This window comes from Colossoma macropomum, unplaced genomic scaffold (genome assembly GCF_904425465.1).
Source record: "Colossoma macropomum unplaced genomic scaffold, Colossoma_macropomum, whole genome shotgun sequence".
Classification (NCBI taxonomy): domain Eukaryota; kingdom Metazoa; phylum Chordata; class Actinopteri; order Characiformes; family Serrasalmidae; genus Colossoma; species Colossoma macropomum.
Window position 1 is genome coordinate 38,558,277 of NW_023494795.1, and position 21,328 is coordinate 38,579,604.

The 21,328-nt window shown below is 41.1% G+C and overlaps 1 protein-coding gene across 1 annotated transcript in view; it reads right to left on the reverse strand.

The window, feature by feature from the left end:
* The window catches only part of rngtt (RNA guanylyltransferase and 5'-phosphatase), a 194,252-nt gene that overhangs the window by 110,217 nt on the left and 62,707 nt on the right, over positions 1-21,328 (reverse strand). The window contains exon 10 of the mRNA XM_036582370.1: positions 14,261-14,332. Coding sequence (XP_036438263.1) covers positions 14,261-14,332 — 72 coding nt within the window. The remainder of the gene's footprint in view (positions 1-14,260; positions 14,333-21,328) is intronic.

The following is a 21,328-nucleotide window of genomic DNA, read 5'->3' on the forward strand; positions in this document are numbered from 1 at the left end:
TTTTCAAACACCAGGGCAAAACTCTCAGATTAGCCCTTTTTTCCACCGCAATTAAGAAGACTCTTAGAGCCTTGTTTGTGATAAGGAGGGAGGTGGTCTTAATCTGAAAGGCTGAGACGGAGTGTCTTAGAATCCTTAACCAGCAAGTACAACAATAGGAACTGCGGGCGGGTTCCTTAATTACATCGAAAATCAATAGAGCAAAAGGAATGCAAACATGTTAAAAAAGCTGCCTTGAGTATGATAAAGATAAGCTGCTTTACGTTATTCAAAACACGGAGGGTCTGGAAGGCATTAGCACCACATCACTGCGCCAGGAGTGGACAAGCTAAGCCTACTGGACTTCTTCAGTGAATAGAACCTGCATGGTTTATTTCTAACCATTAAAATGGCAAGCAGAGAAATGTCTGAGTGCTTATAAATAATGGGGATGATTTAATGGCAAATGCCTTTTCAATTGACAGGGCAAAACCTCCACACACGTGCGTTCTGACTAATTTTGATATTTGTGTATCCGTAATGGTTAATAATGAAAAATCTGAATTAATTTTGAGCTGTAGTCGAAAACACAGCTGAGGGACAAGGGCAGGTTTCTATGCTGTGTGAGTAAAAGAGGCTCCCTCTTCAGACGAGCTATGAATTATAATTAGAGCTAAATGGGACAACACTGGGTGGTGACAAGGACTCGGGGTCTTCTTAGAGGTGGATGATGTGCTAACATGTTGGTGTGTCAAAGAAATATGTTTTCACTGATTCTGGGCCCAACTAACATCAGCTAGAGCAGTTAGGCTAGCCAGCGACAAAGCAACACTATCTCTACCTTCCCAATGATGTGTCCACGTTATTTTCACATATCTCACGTTTTACTGTACTTAAAATATACATATATACATATAAAATGTCGCCTGACTGAACTGTTAGTCTGTATGTTTTCTGTATGTCTTCTGCAACAACTAAATAGTGATTCCAGTGTTCAAATACTGGCCACTCGAATGGATAAACAAGTACTCAAGGACCTGCAGACATCCTTATTCCAGATCAGCCATTTTAATTTACCTCAGATAAGAAAGCTCTCGGAGATAAGTATTTCATTTAGTTTTATTTAAAAGGCCTAGATGGAGTGTCTTTGAATCCTAAACCAGTGCTCTATGCACATTTTGGAGATTTGGAGACCTCTTTGGAGGAACTGCATGTGATGGGTGTATAAACATTTTGTAACATGGGCTGTGCTTCGGTCCTTTTCTCCAAGTGGATGAACTGATGATTGCAAGCACATTGAAAGAGTATTCAAAGGGAACTCGGTCAAAACTTAGTGAAGGTCCTTCTTTTTCGAGCCTGAGTGTGTGCTGTTAATATGTAAAGACGTATGCTGTGGTCTGAAAAACTCTCTTTAAAGTTTTAAATGATTTCAGGCTTTACTGGGTAACTCAAAGTAGTGCACAGACACCATATTTTCGCATGCTTTTTTCTCCTCACTCAGCTGCTTCTTTCAATTTTAACCAAAAATCGTACATATTACCTCAAAATAAAGGAAGCAAAAGGAATGCAAGCATCATAAAAGCTGCCTTGAGTATGATAAAGATAACCAGCTTTGTGTTATTCAAAACACGCAAGGTCAGCTAGACGTTAAGTTCTTCGAAGAGCAGAACCTGCATGGTTTATTCTTAACCATCCACCCTAATCCACAGCTGCCAACAGGACGGCGAGTGGAGAAATGTCTGAACACTGCTGCGAGTGGAGCGCTCATAAATGCTAGAGATGATTTGGAAACTGCCTTCATTTCTCACATCCAAATCGCCTCCGTTACGAGCGTCAAGAACGGACAAACCGGCCACAGATCAGCAGCCTCGGCTGACGGACAGAGCTATCGATGGTGTGCTAAGCGCATGATTTGCTTCCCTGGGTGGCCATGGGCTGCTTATTGATTCTGCATGTGTGCTGGTGATGATAGCTCACTCTGTCTCTGAGCCTTATCCTCCATCCTTCACATTCTGGAGTTCAATAGCAGCGTGGGTCCTCGCCAAAGGAAGGAAATGCATCCGACAGACCGTGATTGCTTCACGCTTACTGCCTGATTTCGGCGGGACAGTGTCTTGAATGGTTTGATATTAAGGGATGAATCCGGATGCATAAGCAGATGAAACCTGATGGATGATTTCAGGGTGTAGCGCATCTAAAGTAGCACATTTCATGACCTGAATGAACTAGCTCGACCTGAGCTATGAACACCGTAAGCCAGGCATCTTCTGAGCTTGGCATGAGCAAATAAAGACAGGGCAATTAATTTGAAACAGAATCCAGGGGAAGAAACATTTAATGGGTTTCCTTCAGCGGAAAATTGGATTAAACTAAGAAGGTAAATAAATTCTAATCTAGGAATGGGTTAATCAATATGAAAATAGAGCATGTTAATAGCACTTGAACGAGGAAGCTTGTTGGCGTGAAAGCTTCAAATTGTAGGCATTACAAGAAGAGCATTACACAAGAACCCAGCGCAGCTAATTCAGCCTCTCTGAGATGAGTCTATATATAAATTGGTATAAAGCATCAACATGTTCCTACCAAAGGAATGCACACAAATTAAGCTGTCGTACAGACAAAAGGAAAGGAAGAGAGAGAGAGCCCGAGAGTCTGTGTGGCAGAATTACAAAGAGTGCTCGACTAAACAACAAACAGGAAATAAGACAGAGTCAGAAATGGTACCATATAATCATCTAATCTGAGGCAATACGACTTCAAGACAACAATTAACCAATACTCAGCAACGATATGATAAATCAGCATTCTGGTCGGCACAGGAAGCAACATGCTATTTCAAGACGCTCATGGAAATTACCACTTCAGAGATGGTTTCTGAAGGGGGACCATTCCGACTCTATTGCACAACCTTTCCTTGGTAATCTTTCCTTATAAGTACTCTCCTAAATCTGAAGCACCAGAGAGGTAGAAGGAAAAAAAAGACTATTCTCTATCCACAGCCAGTCCTTATCCGCCTGGTGCTTAAAAGGGCCCGACTGCTATTTCAGTTTGACGATAATACCGGCTGATGCTGAGGCCCCACAAATTTATCATCACAAAAAATCCCAAGGATAAAGTACTGTCTATTAGGAACTTTTTTCTTTGTTTTACAACAGCTGTGAAAAAAAAACAGCTGAGAGTTAAATGGAAACTCCTAGGCTGACATCTATTGACATTCTATTAAACAATAACAAGTTAACCAACAGTGCTAAAATATTTATATTATTTAAAGAGCAATTCCACCTATTTTCTACAGGTAAACAAAGTCATTGAGTGGTTTTAAATATGTCATTCTAGACTTGCCGCAAATTATTCACAGGTATAGGAAACAAGCGTCTGAAGAGTTTAATGCCTGTAAAAGCTACCTCGCAGAAAGCTGTTACAAGCAATGGAACAAAACATCATCCAAACTTACCTCTGATTACTACAGATTTATGTGGTATTGTTTACCATTATCAACATTAGATACAAAATGTAAAATGTAAAAAAGACAATGGTTATATTTGTTTTGAAGACTATATGGGGACTACTGTGCCCTAAAATGACCAGTATGTACCTGTCTGGCATTGTAAAACTCATCACAACAACGTCTCAAACATCTCATGTAATTCTTTATGTGAGGTAGCTTTAGAGGCTAGAATCAACAATGAAGGCTTCATCCACATTCAAGCAATTCTCATCAAACCACTCATATGTTAACCCTTTAATTATGCAGACATGTTTAAATATCTGTGGAATTCCACTTTGAAATTCAGTCAGATGACTTTTTTAATGCAGAGGCCATTTTAATGACCCTCTCTTGGTGTGTCTCTATGGGAGTGATGGTGGAGAATCAAATGAAAAAGTTCTAGTCTTGAAAAAAACATTGACATGTTCAAATACATATAAAATAACCAGTCTTGATTCATGAATATGAGGTGCATAAAAAAATCTATTTTTGTTGTGAAAATTTATAAATATTTTTGATTATTTACTATATAAAATTAGTATTTACTATTGTCTAATAAGTAATAAGAACCATATTTAACAACTTAAGTAAATGTGTGTACACATAAGCACGCAGCAGTTTCTCTGGCTCAGCAAAAACGGTGCTGTCATTTACCATCTGAATTTCTTAAGTCATTTGTCGTACGTGTCATCTCACGCTACATCTCAGAGTGTCGGACTTCGCTGGAATTCAGTAAATATTACTTACATTCATTCATGTTATTCAGTAGCAGAAGTTTTTCAGCGTTGTTTTTTTGGAGCAACAGGCCTTAAGACCCCATGATACAGCTGATTAACAGTGACCGAGGTGCCCCGCATGCTAGTGGACACTAGCCTGGCTAGGGGGTTGCTATGCTAAAGGCTAAATCATGGCTAGAGGCTATGATTACCCCAAGAGACTGGCAGTTCCTTCAATATTGTTCCTCTAACACTTGCTCCCTCAACAACAACTAACATTAACTCTGTCTGTAACGGACTACCCAGAGAGAGATGAGGGTTTACCGAAAGAAGCCTGACTCAATCATTCAGGTAAGGGGCTCTCGTTATCGTGTTTTAAACCGTATGTACATTGTTAACTGTCTTATTTGTGGTGTATGGGTGAAAATAATCCCTGAAGAAAAATTCCAGAATATCACCCAGTATCACTGCTCTCCCATGAAATACTGATGTTACAGATTGTGAGTATTGTCAACTCACACCATCGACATGTTGTTAAGCTCCCTCTAATTCCTCTTCATACATCTGATCCACGTTTCAGAAACTGCTTTGTAGTACTGGTCATAGGTGTTGGTATCTCCATCCTGGACACCAATACAGCATTTCAGGGCCAGTATCAGCACCCATACAGTATCGGCGCAACACTAAAGCAAACCATCACCTCCTTCATGAGGCTTGTCTCTTGAAACAGGCTTGATTAGCATGCAGCAGGGCCTCCCTCTCTCTAGCCCCGAGCTAAACTCTCATCAGCGCTGGCTCCCCTGGTAGCCTGGGTCATGGGGTCATGAGGCTGCTGCTATGGAGGTGCTCTTTCTGGGCAGCCATTTCACTGAGCCAGGGAGATACCAGCCCATACATAACAGGACAGCCAGAGAACAGAGGAGCAGCAGTGGTCACGCAATGCTACTCAGTCTTCAGGGAGCTTTTAGGGAGGGTGAGAGACATTAAAGGGTTTATCAGAACTGCTGTGTGAGGACCAGATCTGTCTTTTCTAACAGAGAGAAGGATACGTGTACACCTTACGGAGAGTGCAGTGCTGCAGAAATACTCTTTGGAAGAATTATTCTGTATAACCACAATACACTTGACTTAGATGCAGTGTAAATATCCATGGCATTGTTGTTATAATAAAAAAAACTGCTTTTATAATAAAAGTCTAGTGCTATGCATTTATTTTGTACAGGATTTTGAACCTCGAGCAACTTCATCATGTATGTATCCCCTTTGAGATAAGAACCCCATTTATGTTGCCTTTTTCTCCCTCCAAGAAGATCATTTAGAAACAAGATTGTTGCCCTCTGTTATCTCTCTCTGTTATAAGTTCATATACGCTGCATAGCACACACGCAAAATGCCTTCTACCCATCATTTACTGCAGAAGATGCCCATTGAATTGCCATGAATGTTCATAATAAGAAACGCTGATATGCAGGTACCACGTTCTATACAGTTTATCGCTCAAACTGGGCTTTCAGTAATCCTTAACTTGGGAATTTCTAAGTTACTTTTTCCAGTTTTCTCTGTGGGCTCATCTGCTTGTGTTACAGCGACTTAAAAATAGACTAAATGTACCCAACTGATGCAGCAAAAAAGATCCCACTCTGGGAGATAATTCGAGGATGTGCTTTCTTTCACAGCATGTGGATTGTTAGTGCTGCCTCCCCCATGTTCCTAATATCAATCACTGTTCTGCAAAGTTTGCAAAACACTTTCCCATTTTAACCAACTTCTGTGCTTTTCACCTTGGTCAGCCAGCCCTGTAAGAATGTACAAGCCCCATTTTTAGGCGATTTAAGATTATAGCTCATTAGAATAAGCCTGGATGTCGCTCGTTTAGCCTTATCAGAGTGGTGGAATCTTTCAAAGTAGCAAGCGGCAGCTGTCTGTACTTCAAACAAACAAAAACTGATATGAAAATGACCAAAAATTATGCATAACCTATTTATTAAAACATAAATCTATAAGTTATGTTTTTACAAATATTTGACAGTTTTCTGGAGGCTTGTCTGCATAGTTGGCCCATTGAAGTTCCGCTGAAGGCACATACACTCTGTACGCCTTCAAACTCCTACAGTAGCAGTGTGGGTCTGCACAGGGTGCTTTGCCAACTGCGCTGTTCAAGGTAGACCTCTTACTGCGGGAGCGCTGCTCCCGCGTCTCTCACATACACCGAGAAGTACATTCGATTGAATTAATTAATTTATAGGGACATAAAGATAGACTGCAGAAGAGCTGACTGGTTGTACTCGATGAATCATATACATTTCAATCCTGCAATGCAGTGGACGAGACACTGGGCCAGACAGAAGGGTGTAATTTTTGTGGTTGCATCAGTTATGCACATACATAACAAAACGCACTTCAGGGAAACAGTTTAAGGAAGCAGGTTCAAGCGCCGTTTCTGATAATCAGAAAAAATGCTCCAAACATCAGCTCTGATTATCGGTCGGGGCGATAATCAGTTAAACCTGCTAACTATGTCTGCTAACAATGCTAATTAGCTTAGCCCAGCAGGATGCAGTTCAGAGCACCATAAAATGAGTCTATTTTTTAGCTTTCTGTCACTTCGAAAGCAGACTTTCAAATTTATGATCTCAGATATGAGTATTTATCCTCTAAACAAGTGTTTTTAAGCATTGCTTCACGAAAAAAACAAGCCTATACTGTGGTGGGGGGGGCTTGCGTTAGTTTAGCCTAGAGGGCTACACCTTAAAACGCTAGAGAACAGGTTCGATTGCAGCTTTTTGTCACAAGACAACAAAAAAATATATTTGAGAGAGAAAAGCTCAATGACTGGTGTTGGAGAGACAGAAAGCCAAATCGAACATGTTCTGTAGTGTTTTCAGCCGTAGCCTACTGGACAAAGCTAATGTCAATGGTGCCTCCCAATGTAGCACAGGATCGTTGCTGTTTAGATCTGTAGGCCAGTAGCTAAGCGAGCTAAAAGAGAGGAGCCAGCTAGCATTAATTAAGCTAGGAGGGTACAGATCCAAACACCTCAGAACAGCTTTCTGTCCCTCCAACACCAGCCGCTCGACTTCCTTTCCTCAGATTTGAATGATTATCATCTTAACTTGAATCACTGTGAGTGAGAACTGAACCTGTTCTGTGGTCAGCAGAGTTGGGAGCAGGCTACCTAAGCTAATAATAACCAGCTCCTCTCTCTTAGGTGGCAGCATTGTGTAACATTTAGCAACTGTTGCTAGACTGAAGCTTTGACATTTCTTGAATACAGGACCTTAAAATTCTCGTTCAGTGTTAAACCGCATCTGTGTGGAAATGCCACTGCAACAGTTACGGTTAGTGCTTGAAACTGTTTGGCCCTACACTAGAAAAGAGGCCGATGTAGCTTCAAATGACTCCAGAGGCACCAGCAACTGACATTGGCAACACCAAAAGCTTATTTTTGTCACGGTGTGCAGAGCTGGGTTCTGCCTGTTACTGGTAACAAGCTAGCATTCAGCTTGATAAACAACAGCAGCACTGTGCTGTTTAAGGGAAAGTGGTAAAGGTGACAGTCATTTGAATGGCCTTGCCATTTTTCTAAAGCTTTAATGATCTAAATGAGCTAATTTTAAACAATATTCATTCCAGTTGCCAACTCACATGAACAGACATCCTGTGGAGAAGGATGAAGCCTCTTAACACCCAGCTTGACATGCGGAATGCAGATGCTAGGTGAAGACGCATTGAATGCGCGTCTCTGTTTTAACAATGAGCATGGAAATGATGCTGCAATCATGCCTTGTCAAGTTAAATAAACGTGTGCCGCTGTCAAATGATGACTTTCTGATGGCGTCACCTCACTCCTGGCTGAAAGAGAAATTAACGCTGACTGACATTTCTGCCGTGCCGTGGAGACGCTGACAGGATGCGGGTGCGGAGTCTCATTGCGTAGCCGCGGGCCAAATAAACAAATGAAGACTTTCTCCCAGCCATTCAGGCTCTCATTGTTCAGGACTGTTGTAATTTCATGACTGAGAGGCCAGGCTATGCATTCTATCTGTTATGCAGAATGACATATCTAATAACTTAATTATGGCAATACAAGGTCTGGTGAATTAGAACAAAAGCTTCGCTCAGTTTTTCAGGCCGGCCTCCACGAAACCCAGAGAACAAACTGCAGTTTAACAGTAATTACCCTTGAAAACACCCCATTCTAATTAGAACTGATCACCAGTCCTGTCTGACCCTGACTTTTCTTCTGGATGTCACTTTTTAAACGAACATGAGCGGAAATTACAAGTCTGTGGGTGGCTATGCTTGTAGCTTACAGAATGTCAAGTCACTTTTTCCTGTAATAACTACATGTTTTCGTTGTTTTTAAATTGAAATCCATACAAATGCATAAATTACAGTACTGTGCAAAAGTCAGAGACCACCGTCCATTTATTTAATTTCTAATCAGAATTGCCATTAGGTTCAATTTAATAGCAACCAGAAAGTGTTTGAGATGAGCTTAGAAGGCAGCAAAACTTTACAACGTTGTCAAGACACCCGCAGCTCACTGCTAGCTGTTAGCTTGTAGCTGTTTTAGTATATTTAGTACTTGTCTTTTAAGGAGGCAAGAATTCTGAATTTTTGTAACCAAAATGTGGTGTATTACATAAATTACACAATCACTCTAAAAAGCACCAACGTTCCACTGGGTTTGTTGGCTAGACTACCTGAGAGTCAGCTTACCTCAGCTTCAGGTAGCTTTCACTTGTAGCAGAACATAAAAACAGATGCAACAATGATCTGCTGTACTTGTTCCAAAACAACAAAATAAAATAAAATGCTAGGAGAACACAGTAGCTGTTTAGCTAAGATTGGTTTGACTTAGCTTTTTTCTCATCGCACCGCTGCTGACACACAGCATTATGGAATACGTAAGGCAGCAAAGGATAAATGTATACTGCCTTCAAAAACATGGCCACACTGAAGAACCTCAGCAGGCAGCATTTTATATAAACATTCGATTTGGACGTGACAGGGTGCCCTCCTGCCTCAGAGTACTGTCTGATGAGGGAGCATTTGGTATGTTTCAGATATGGCCAGTTCAGTCTTAGACTATGGTTGTATTTTTAGATTAGATTAGATTAGATTAAACTTCACTGTCATTGTAAAGAGTACAGGTACAGAGCCAATGAAATGCAATTAGCATCTAACCAGAAGTTGAAAATACAGTATTATTTACATATAAAATGCAGGAAAGTAACCATGGTAAGCGGTGCTGTGGTTACAATATGCAAAATTAGGGATGGTAGAATGGTTAAAAAAATTTTGCTGTGTCTATAAATCTCAAGCTACAAATTTAAGACCACTGAACACCAGCCACGTAGCGGAGCAATGCTATAGAAGGCAAGCAGTGAGAGTACTGAAAAACGTCAAGTTCAGTTAATGAAACAAAACTTTCAACGTCATTTACCACACTTGGCCTAAGTTTACTATCTCTTTGCACACTTACTGTTTTCAATATATTTCAAGATATGAGGTGAAAAAATGATTAGGTGGGTAACATTAGCTGAGGTAACAGACTATTAGCATTTGTCAGTTTATATAAAAGGCTGACTCCCTTCCCTACGTAAAATTAAAGCCACATGCTATCTAGTCTGTCTTTTTGTGGTTTCCATATGGCTTTAATTTAATATAGAAGGGGCAAAATGCTGGTTGATGTGCTGTGATGTGCTGAGAAATCGAACAGTGCTTTGCATCAACACAAAGTTGGCGCTGGTGTGGGCACCTTCATTTAAAACAACGCTTTTGAATTTCTGGACACTGCGTGATGCTACATGGCATGTTCGGTGTGCTTTGCCCTTTGTAGTCATCAGTCCATAAAAGCCTACTACATATCTCGGATGTCCAGTTTTGGCATTCTAGTGCACATTTTCTTATTTTGGTGTGAGTTTACATTTCTCAGCGACATCTTGACAGCTACACTTTCAGACTCGCGTTGAGTTGTCTTCTCACAGTGGAAGGTTGGACAGCAACACCTGTGGATATTTTCAGATCTGAGGCAAGAGTGGAGCTTGATTTTATCTCTCTCTCAAACATGACAGTACTGTTTATCTGATTTTGACAGTTTTTGGTGGTCCATTGGGCCAAGCACACTTCTTAGGAGTCCATTTTCTCAAAATCTTTTTATCAGTTTTAGTAAACTTTTTTGGCCTCCTCTTCTTTATGCAATAGATTATCTTAAATCTAATCTCCCCAAAAATGTCTCCTAAAAATTTAATAACTTGTCCTTAATGGTTGTTTTGCCTGTAAAATAAATAAACGAAGGGGAGTCTCTGAATATGCAAACAACGAAGCAAGCAAAGAAATTCAAATGTGTCCCATGACTAATATTTTACAATTTCACACTCTCCCTCCTTTAAGAGTATCAAGTATAGATGAACATTTGGCTGACGGCAGACAGTGAGGCTTGCTGCTGGAGAAAGGCGGTGTGGCGTAATATTGCTCTGTTTATTGGTTTTGGTTCCCAGACGGCTGCTTTTTGGGTCCCAGCCTGTTGCAAAGGCAACAAAAGGGCAGAATAATGGGGCTGTGATCGATATGTGGAAAGCGTAGCAACAGATACGGACACCACGCAGAGATACTAACCTTTGCAACTCGGTACATCTAAAACAGGCACACACCTCCTTTTTAAATGTCTGAGAGAGAGATAAAGAGAAAGAGAGAGAGATACTATAAAAATCTCTCATCTCATAACTGGAACCGGGGCTGTTCCTCTAGGCATGAAAATTGGTACAAATATTTATGTAAGCCTTGAGAAATGCTGTGCCACTAACAGAACTGGTAATTTAATTCACATCATTACTCTTAAAAAACATTATCCTCCTGTCCCCCCTGCAGTTGGACTGAGAAAATGTCTGACTGTCCTTGTGCGCATAAAATAGACCGTAAAGCGTAATTGTCGGGTTTGGGGCGATAATGGAGAAGATAATTAGTGTGCTAAAACAAACATTTCACGCGTGCTGCTTTCGTTTGGCGATGGCGGTGACCGCTAGCTGAACTCTAAATTCCATAATGATCCGTTTCGCTCCACAGCTGTCAAAAGCCGCATCAGCTCCCTTGCTCGGTTGGTCCGGGGTAGGAGAACATGACTAGAGTTCGTCGTCAGAGTCGATATCTGCGGTCTGAACCGCTGGTGTGTCTTCTGTGCATTTGGCTTTTATGTGAACAGCAAAATCAATTCAACTCCACAGTTTAAGTCTTGTCTAGTTAACACTCAGAATCCTTGTGTTTCAGTCATGTGGTTTTTCTGTTGTGGCTGAATTTCTAACGTCACTGCACGGCGTGACTGTAATTACATGTGAAAATGGCTAAAATTACTCAGCTTACTTCAGAAGAGAAAAAAAGGCACCTCAACAAAATCGATAAAATAGACTCTGATCCGCATGTACTTTCCCGGGGGCAACAGCTTTCAGTGTATGGTCCTGTTACATTTTATTCCAGTGGCAGATAAAGAAATTATGTGTAATGTGCCACTCTAGTTTTGAATGGCATGTGCCAGTCGCGAATGAAACTTACTACTGGCATATCTGAGTGCTTTCCCACACCTTATTTAAACTATGAATGCAATACATCTTTAGGTTTGTGTAAAACAACATTTTTGCAAATATAGCATACTATGGCCCAATCCCATTTCACCCCTGGCCCCTAGCACTTAGCCCTCTGTTTTGAACGATCACGTCTTGGGGTAGGGTGTCCCAATTTTTGTTGAGATAAAGGGGTAGGGCAAAGTGTTGGGGTAGTTATGGCCCTCCAAATGGAGGTTTTTCAGAGACTCACTCCAAACAGAGTGTTATGGGGAAAAAGAAACGGCAAGATGGCTGCACAAGTGACCAAAGAAAACCAGAAATGTGAGTATTTTCTCAGTTAAAAGTTATGATAACCACTGTATTGTCTTAGCTTAATGTCGTTACAATGTATTATAACTTTTTTTCATAACAAGCATAAAAATAGTATGCTACTGTCTCGGTTAGCTAAATTGCCCATTCTACCTTAAATAGTCCAGCAGTTCGGACTTCTGAAGCAGCAGAATGTAACTTCTGCTCCATTTAAGGTGGAACAGGAAAATTCGAACAAGAAGCTGGCGAATAGCTGACTTCAGCTTCACATGACCAAAGAATTAGGGGTGGGCGATAATAAATAATTGCCCCCACTCTTTGAAGGCATGCGATTCCCTAAATTTAACTAAAGCCTAGAGGTGAGGTGCTGAACTTTACCCTCCTCTGCTATCACTGCAGACTGGCAGGGTCGCTTACAGAGCACCGCTAGTTAATAAGGTAATGTTTTCTTTTTGTTTTTGAAGGTTGTCACACTTCGTAGGGAAAGTTCAACAACTACCCCTTGTAACTCAGTTCCAAGGGGCAAGGAAACACTCGAAAACAAGGGGTAAGGGTGAAAATAAAAAATGGGATTGGGCCTGTGTGTGCTTAATTAGATACAATACCTTTTGTTTAGTAGGTAACTAGATGGCAGTGATCCCTAAATGTCTAGCTTAGCTTAGCAGTGTAACTATCAAAGTAATATGCTTGAATATCATTGCTGTTGGAAAAAAGCCTTGTATCTCAAAAATACTAATTTTCAGGAGAAGGATAAAACATTCTTAACTTGGCAATGGCAAAAATGGAGATACAATGTTTCTGCATGACAGTGACAACATGGAGCCAGCTATGTTTAAAGGAAAGTGACTTGTGGCAGGAGAATTGTTTTATGGCATGGCATGAGAGAATATGACATTTAACATGCCAGTAAAGTGAAGCCCACCGATTCCTGTGACCTAATAGACAGTCGCTGCCACTCAAATGCCATACACAGGAAAAATCAATGGATTAGTTTAGGCACTAAGTTACTTAGCTTTGATCACAACAAAAGGGAATCAAAGAGCTTATCCTGAGCATCTAGACTGTTCTGACCAATCTTGAAACATGAAAAGTTCTTTCCGAAAATATTTTACAGTTGAATACATCAGAAAGAGCAACATACTTGACGCAATCCCTCACTTCTTTTATGCTTACCGCAACCAACAGCACAGCAAATAGAAGGCATCTCGTTAGCTTAGCACAGTCAGGCCCATATTTGGTCCTCAAAATGTCAGCGATTACACAATGTGACATCAATGCATGCAAGGATAAGCTTTTGGATGTGGACAGCTGTCAAATATAAAGAACTAGTTTGGCCAAATACCAACATGGCTACTAAACTGCAAAGGAGTCAAACTACTAATTAGAAAAACGCTAATTGCACAGATGTGCTAGAATTCCACTCAAACATTCAGTTCTGAACATTCTTGATTCTCGTCAAACTGTTGCCTTCACCCATCGCCCGCCTTTGTACAACGCCAAGGTTTATGGTTCAATAACTCCAATGTTGCCATGGAGAGAAAGGAATTCAGCAGAGAGTTTTGATTGACAGACTATCTAAACGCGGTGTTCTTTCATTGGGCTCGGCTCCAGGCTTCACTGGGCATTAACACTAGAGAACAGTACACCAATCTCCACCCAAGGCCGTTTTTAATAAAGTGTTTGTGCACAGTATTCACCTTTTCTCCCAGCAGATTAAAAGGCAAATGTCAACCAATTTGTGTGCCATCGCATTCATACTAACCTTGGAAATGTACTTTAATTAAAAAAGAAATTCAGGTGAAAACTGGCAAGAGCAGGCTGATTTGCCGTCTGTGCATTCAATGTGTTCCCTGACTTCTCAGAAGCCTGCTATGAATTAGCTAGGTTTTAAAGCCCCAGCTAGACGTAAATGGCTTGAACAAGCTGTCCAGACCAGTGGGTGATAGAAAAGTGTGTAGTTATTATCAGTACGTGTAGCATTGGTGGCCTGTTGGCCAAATACACTCCCCCAAAAGAACGCTTAAATTTCTCTACTTAGTCAATCACTGAGACAAGTTAGCGGCAAGGGAAGCCTCACAGAGGCCCTGGAAAGCACGCTTCACGACTCAGGCTGTCAGTGCTGCAGATAGGACATGCCTCTAATCTCAGACAACAGGGCTCTGGCTCTCTTACTGCTGCTCGTGTGTACTTAGAGTGATACTCACGTTAATTTTAATGATGTCGTAGATGAGATAGCGCGGGATCGGCTGTCCGTTCACTTTGTCGATTATCATCTCCTGTTAGAGAGGGAGAGAGAAAGAGAGAGAGAGAGAGAGAGAGAGAGGAGAGAGAGAGAGAGAGAGAGAGAGAGAGAAAGGAATTATACGACTCTGAGCACATCAAATACCAAAGGAATATTTTCAGGATAAAACATTTCATGCATTTTCCTTCAATTTGACAGAACCCTCAAAAGTCCCATTCTCAGAGGATGGGAGACAGTGAACAGGAAAAATGGAAAGTGTTTGTTGTGAAGGGAAGTGAGCGAGTGAGCGAGCGAGAAAGACAGAGAGAGAGAGGGTGGGGATAAAGTGGCTACTGAAATTCAGGATGCACCTTACGCTTAGTAACAGGTTTAATGAACCAGAACAGAACACGTCGTGTAGTCTGACGTGCGGAGTCAGTGCTTGAGACTACTGGAATTAGATCTACACCTCTGCAGTACTGCAGTACTACACCAGCTAAGCTAGGCAGTGTGCACTGTTTTGCTGGATATCCAGAAGACATGCAGAGAAATGAATAATGCAGTAATGCTGTGGGGAAAATTCAATACATAATAAATAAATAAATGCATAGCCAGACCACAGCTGCTCAAGCGCAATGAGTGCTTTGGGCCGCAAAATGTATCAGATAATCATAATTATAAAGACATTAGCCTCCAAAACAGTTAAAGGGTATTACTCACGGCCATCAAAAGTCTAACATCTAACATCTAACTTTTCAAAATGTTTTAGGTGACACCTTATTTTAAGGTTTGCTTCTTAATAGTTTATTATCCATTGACAAGCAATTTATAAATGTTACAGCAAATCGAACCAGATTATTTGTATGCAAGCTTAGAAATGTGGCATAAATGTATTTATGAGTTAATAAGATCTTCTCAAAATTAATGAGCTAAATGTTATTCACTGTAATCATTCAAATGCAAGAACACTTGAAATGATGTTAATAAAGAAGTATAAAGAGGAAATAATGATCTTAATTCACAGTGACCAAACATGGCAGTGAATGTAAGACGTTTCATAAATTAATGATACCTGAACCACGCAATTTTACAGTACCATAAAAAAAAGTGTTCTCTTAAATTACAGTATTTCACTGTATTTTGGTGTAAAGTCCGGAAGCTGATGCCCATTCTTAAACATTTATAACACGGATAGATTTTTTATATGCTCTTATTTAGGGTAAGACAGTGGTTATTCACCCTTCAAATGGCCAGGGCCCACTGGCAGGCCCAAAGCTTTATCACACACTTCTATAATCTAAGAATAGCTCAAGCTGTTTGCACTGAGGTCCCTGTATTACTGAACAATAAGCATTACTATGTAATATGCCTGAGAGGTTAAAGTTCCACTTTAGTTTTGGTCTTGCAAATTGACTAATAAAGATCTTTTAAATGTAGCTAGTCCCTTGGAAGCTATTTCCAATTAATTTGTAAGCATTTCCTAACAGTAAGGCATTGCTAATTATACAATTACTCACCAATACTTCAGGTTTCCTCTTGCAAATGTATTAATAAAGATCTTGTAAATGCATTTTATCCATTGCACACTGTTAAGGAGTTTGTAAACATTTGTAAGCTCCTCCTTTAATCATCATACAGATTATACAGACAGCTTTAGGCCAGTGTTTCTCAACCCTGGTCCTGCAGACCCACTGCCCTGCACTTTCGTGTTTTCCCTGCATCCAACACACCTGATTCAACTAATCAGCTCATTAACAGCCCATTATTGAGTTAAAGTGGTGTGTTAAAGCAGGAACAGCACTAAAATGTGCAGGGCAGTGTGTCTCCAGGATCAGGGTTGAGAAACTGCTTTAGGTCACTTCTACGCTTCTATGCTTGCAGCTGAAATGTGACCGTTTACTAGCGTTAACTATCATGTTTGTTCACTGTGAAGTCAGATAATTATTATCTGCTCATATTTCTATATATTAGGGTATGGTTAATTACTTGCTAATAATTTGGCAAACGTTAAGAAGCAGACCTTAAAATGAAATGTTACCACATCAGTAATATAAATGAGCATGCTTTCTTTGTTGGTTTAACACATTTAATGGAAAGCTAGTGGAATTTTGCCTTTTTTCTTTGTAAAACCTGCAAAACTGAAGGAACAGCTGATAACAGTGGTACCTATCTGGAGAATAATGCCCACACATTTTATCCCCTTGTCATGATGTCAGACGTTTAAACCACCTTTAGGTCATAAGAGTTTAAACTGAAGAATACCACACAACAAGCAAGTATCAGCGGAAAAAGAGGATGAGATATTTGAGGAAAAAAATTTGAGGAAGAATAAATCAGGACCAATAATGGTCGCTTACTGCACAACTAAATGCAAAAACAGTAAAAAGTCATGTTATAACCTTTGCAACTACATTATAACATCACATGATAACAGGAAGAGTGGGGTAATAGAGAGTTTGAGTGTTCAGAGCACAGTTTATATAAATATATAAATATTATATCAAATATATCATTTTAAACTTTGGAAAAAAAAACGGTCAGGCGATAAGGTTTCAGCATCAGTATCAGAAAAAGTGGTTGACAAACCTAGAGTAGGGCTGGGTTGTGGGTTTGCAAGGTGTCACTAAGTTACAATTCCTACTGCAAAGCTAACAACAAACTTTAGCAAACGGGACAAAATAATATTGACCTAATGAGTCTAAATAGGCTGGCATACGATCGCTTTTGTAGTTCTGCGATTATTATTTTCAGTCCCTGCCAAAGCTGTAGGTCATGATGCTCGGATGCTAACAGAAACGAATCCTCAAATGTCTAACGACAAACCACATTCATTACAGCTCTATGGGTTCACGCAGCAAGTTTACAGCAAAATAGGAACCAAATATGTAACATCCATCCATCCATCCATCATCTAAACCGCTTATCCTTCTGGGTCGCGGTGGGGTGCTGGAGCCTATCCCAGCTGTCATTGGGCGGAAGGCAGGATACACCCTGGACAGGTCGCCAGTCCATCGCAGGGCAGACAGACAGACATACACAATCACACTCTCACTCACACCTAGGGGCAATTTAGCACGTCCAATTGGCCTGACTGCATGTCTTTGGACTGTGGGAGGAAACCGGAGTACCCGGAGGAAACCCACACAGACACGGGGAGAACATGCAAACCCCGGTCGCCCGGCCGGGAATCGAACCCAGGCCATTCTTGCTGTGAGGCGACAGCGCTACCCACTGCGCCACCGTGCCGCCCCCCCAAATATGTAACATACTTCAGGAAAAGGTCTTTCTTCAGTGAAATAGATATGATGAGAATGAATTGGCCTTCCTATTCACCAGCGGCGAATTTTTCCCGTTTCACCTTAAATGGTGCAGCAGTTACATTCTGGTGCCTCAGGCAAAATATGGCTCATATGCTCATCAGCTCCCAGGATTGGCTAAGTTAAAGAAATACCTGTCGTCAATCACATATGTGGGCTAAAAATCGTCTGATACCGATACACAGCCAATCGATCGTTCCATCTCTACTCTGAAATATTGAAAAGAAGGCAAGGCGCCCCTAAAATTTTGACGGGCAGTATAAAGCACTAAGCAGGTTCGTAATGGTATATCAAAGTCAAAGTCAAGCACTGAAATTCTTAACAGTGCAACACAACACATGACTGTTCTGTCAAATTGCAGTTTTTTCTGAGTCCTCTGAGCACGGCACCTAATCTCAGATGTTCCTGTTCAGTGCACTGAGTGTACTGGCGAATCAAGCATTCGCACCATCTGACGAATGTAATCACTTTTTAATCCTCGCCTTCATCATGTCACTTGGAAATATCAAGTGTGCACCCATCCGTTCTGTCATTATCACAAAGTCAGACTGCAGCCTTAATATGGAGTAATATAACTGCAATATGATACAAACTCAAGTCATTAGCAGTTCAGAGAAGGGCTTCGCTTTTATAGAGTGCAAATATCAGAGAGAGAGAAATGCTTGAAAGTGAAGGACAAAAGGGAAGAGAGAGAGATGACAAAGATAAAGAGAAAGACTAAAGGCACTCAAGGAAAAAGTACTGTAAGCAATCAGGAGGAAATTTTGCAACGCTGACATTCCCATTTCAGTCTAGTGTAAAGAATCTGATGGTGTGATCAAGCCCACTGTGAGGTATGGGGTCCATTCAGTGAGCACAGCTACATTAGACCAAACAAGCATCCAATAGAAGCCCTGCATGCACAATTCAGCAGAACAATCTTAAAAATCCAAAGGAAAACATGAACTACTGCATACAGGGCAGAATTAGGACAGTTTCCTTTGATAATAAACATTAAAAAACTACATTTCTGGATGCACTTGAAGACAAATCCCAAAGAACTGCTGCATTTTAAGGCGCTACAGATCCAAGAACTGAATGCTAATAAACAGAGTTCCCTCAGTCAGCTGGTTCTGAGACCGATTATCCCTCTAACAGCTCCTAACAGCAGCAGCCTCACTCCAGCACTGCTTTACAGCCTCATCTAAACAGTAATCACATCATGAAAAACAGTACGAATCATTATTTGAAACACTGGGAAAATGAAATTAAAACTCTCAGTAAACTGGAACGCTATTGAGCCCCAAAACACAGTATGGACTGGAAGAGCATCTCCCTACTGCCAGCAGAGACAGCACAGGCTCAGTGACCACAGCCTGGCCATAAGAAAGGGCAGGTATAAAGAGTCCTGGCTGCCCAGAAAGGAAAGACTGTGTGGTCACTGTATGGCAGGTGAGGTTGAGAGAGAGATCCGCTTTCTTCATCACGGTGAAAAATTTTCACAAAGAAACTTAAAATGCTGCAGTTTAAATAATAAAAAAAAACAACTAAGCCGAAAAATTCCAAATCATTCTTGGAGAAGAGCACACAGCTCTCCATGCTGCTAAACGTAACATGATGTCACCGCCTGAGAGCCTGGGGGTAACATACTACATCTCTGTTGACCCCCAGCGCCACACATATATAAGGAAAAAAAAATCAAATATATCACCAGTTTCTGAATTTGTGCCTAAATTGTTATTTTTGCTATTATTTGCTACAGTTTATGTTGTTATTGTCATTGTTGCCACTGTTGCTTTGGCAACATTATACTTGACACAGTCATGTCAATTAACCTGAACTTGACAAAGCAGAGTGAGAGAGACAGTGAGACAGAAAGAGATGACAGAGAGATGAAGTGAGAGAGAGAGAGAAAGAGAAAGAGAGAGAGAGAGAGAGAAAGCTAGATGAAGAAATGAGAAGAGAAAGATACTAAGAAATAGAGCAAGAGAGAGGAGGGCAGAGAGAGATAGACAGACAGATGACACAGACAGAGAGAATGAGAGCAAGTGAGAAAGAGAAATGACTGAACGAGAAAGAGAGAAACAGAAAAAGAGACAAAGTGGAGTGACGAAGAGACAGTGAGAGAGAGAGAGAGATAGAGAGAGAGCGCAGGAGAGATAAAGAGTGAGGAGCGTGGAGAGAGAGCACAGTTGTGAGAGAGAGTCTGTGAGAGAGACAAATGACAGAGAGAGAGAGTCTGTGATGGAGAGAGATGACAGAGCTTGTGAGAGAATCTGTGAAAGACAGGTGACAGAGAGAGGAAGAGAGTGAGAGAGAGAGAGCTTGTGAGTCTGTGAAAGAGATGACAGAAAGAAAAAGAGTGAGAGAGAGAGAGAGAGAGAGCTTGGGAGAGAGTCTGTGATGGAGAGAGATGAGAAAGAAATAAAGAGAGGGAGAGTGAGAGCTTGTGAGTCTGTAAAAGAGATTACAGAAAGACAGACAGAGAGAGGCTGAGAAAGAGAGAGCTAAGAGATAAATAGAGAAACAGAAAGAGAAGAGAGATGAAACAGAGTAAAGAAGAGACAGTGAGAGAGAAAGAAAGAAAAAGAAAGAATGAGCCAGAGAGAAAGCGGGAGAGAAAGACCGTTGGGGCTTGTGAGAGAGAGTCTGTGATGGAGAGAGAGAGAGAGAGAGAGAGAGAGAGAGAGAGAGAGAGAGAGAGTTTGTGATGAAGAGAGAGCTTATGAGAGAGTCGGTGGGAGAGTATCTGTGAGAGAGAGATAACAGAAAGAGGGAGAGAGAGGAAAAGAGAGAAGGAATAATGACAGAAAGAGTTTATTAGAAGACAGAAAGAAAGAGAGAGAGAGAGAGATAGAGAGCGCTTTAGCAGGAGGAAGAGAGAGATAGAGATGACAAAAAGTAAGGGGGAGAAACAGAGAGCAAGAGAGATTACACAGAAAGGGTGAGAGAGCGAGAGAGAGAGCTGAAGAGCATATTATTCATTAGTACAGGAGTGGAGAGGGAAAAAGACGCATGTCAAATACAGAAAGAGAGAGAGAGAGAGAGAGAGAGAGAGAGAGAAAGAGAAAGAGACAGAAAGAGAAAGACACGGAGAGACAGAGAGAGAGAAAGAGAATGTGGGTGTAATTAGGAAAAACTGAGACAGTAGCCATCAGAATGAGGGTCCAGTCATCACTGAAGGGGTGGGCAGCCACTCCCCTCAGCAGCAGCTGGTACTAACAGTGGGTTAGAGGAGAACTGGGTCAGCAGCAGCAGCAGCAGCAGCTGGGCTCTGGATCTGCTAGAACATCGTTGGACCTTGCAGGCTGTTATTTGGAGTGCTAAGTGCTGGTAAAATTAGCCCCATTAGCGCTGCTGAGAATCTGTAACCAAAGCTCCGGCACAGGAAAGAAGAGAGGCTTCCTGCTGACTGCATTTACAGGCCTGTGTTTACACGTCAGGACACGTCCACTTGCTCATCTAATGGGGAGCGTGACATCACATCCGATCCATTACTGGTGGCTCTGCAGCGTTCCACTAAATATATTTCCAATTGAATCTGAGTCTGCTAATCGCGCCTCAGTGCTGTCAGTCATCAGAGTGGGCCAGTGAGGTAGAAGGAAAAGGTAGAGGAGGTTCATAAAACATCAAGTACTAATGACTGAGATGGTGAGCCTTGCTTGTTTAAAGCAATACTTCAGTAAGAAGTGAAATTTATACGTCACTGGGTTCAATCAGCCAAGGCATTCAAACGTAGTCAGTTTTATCCATTT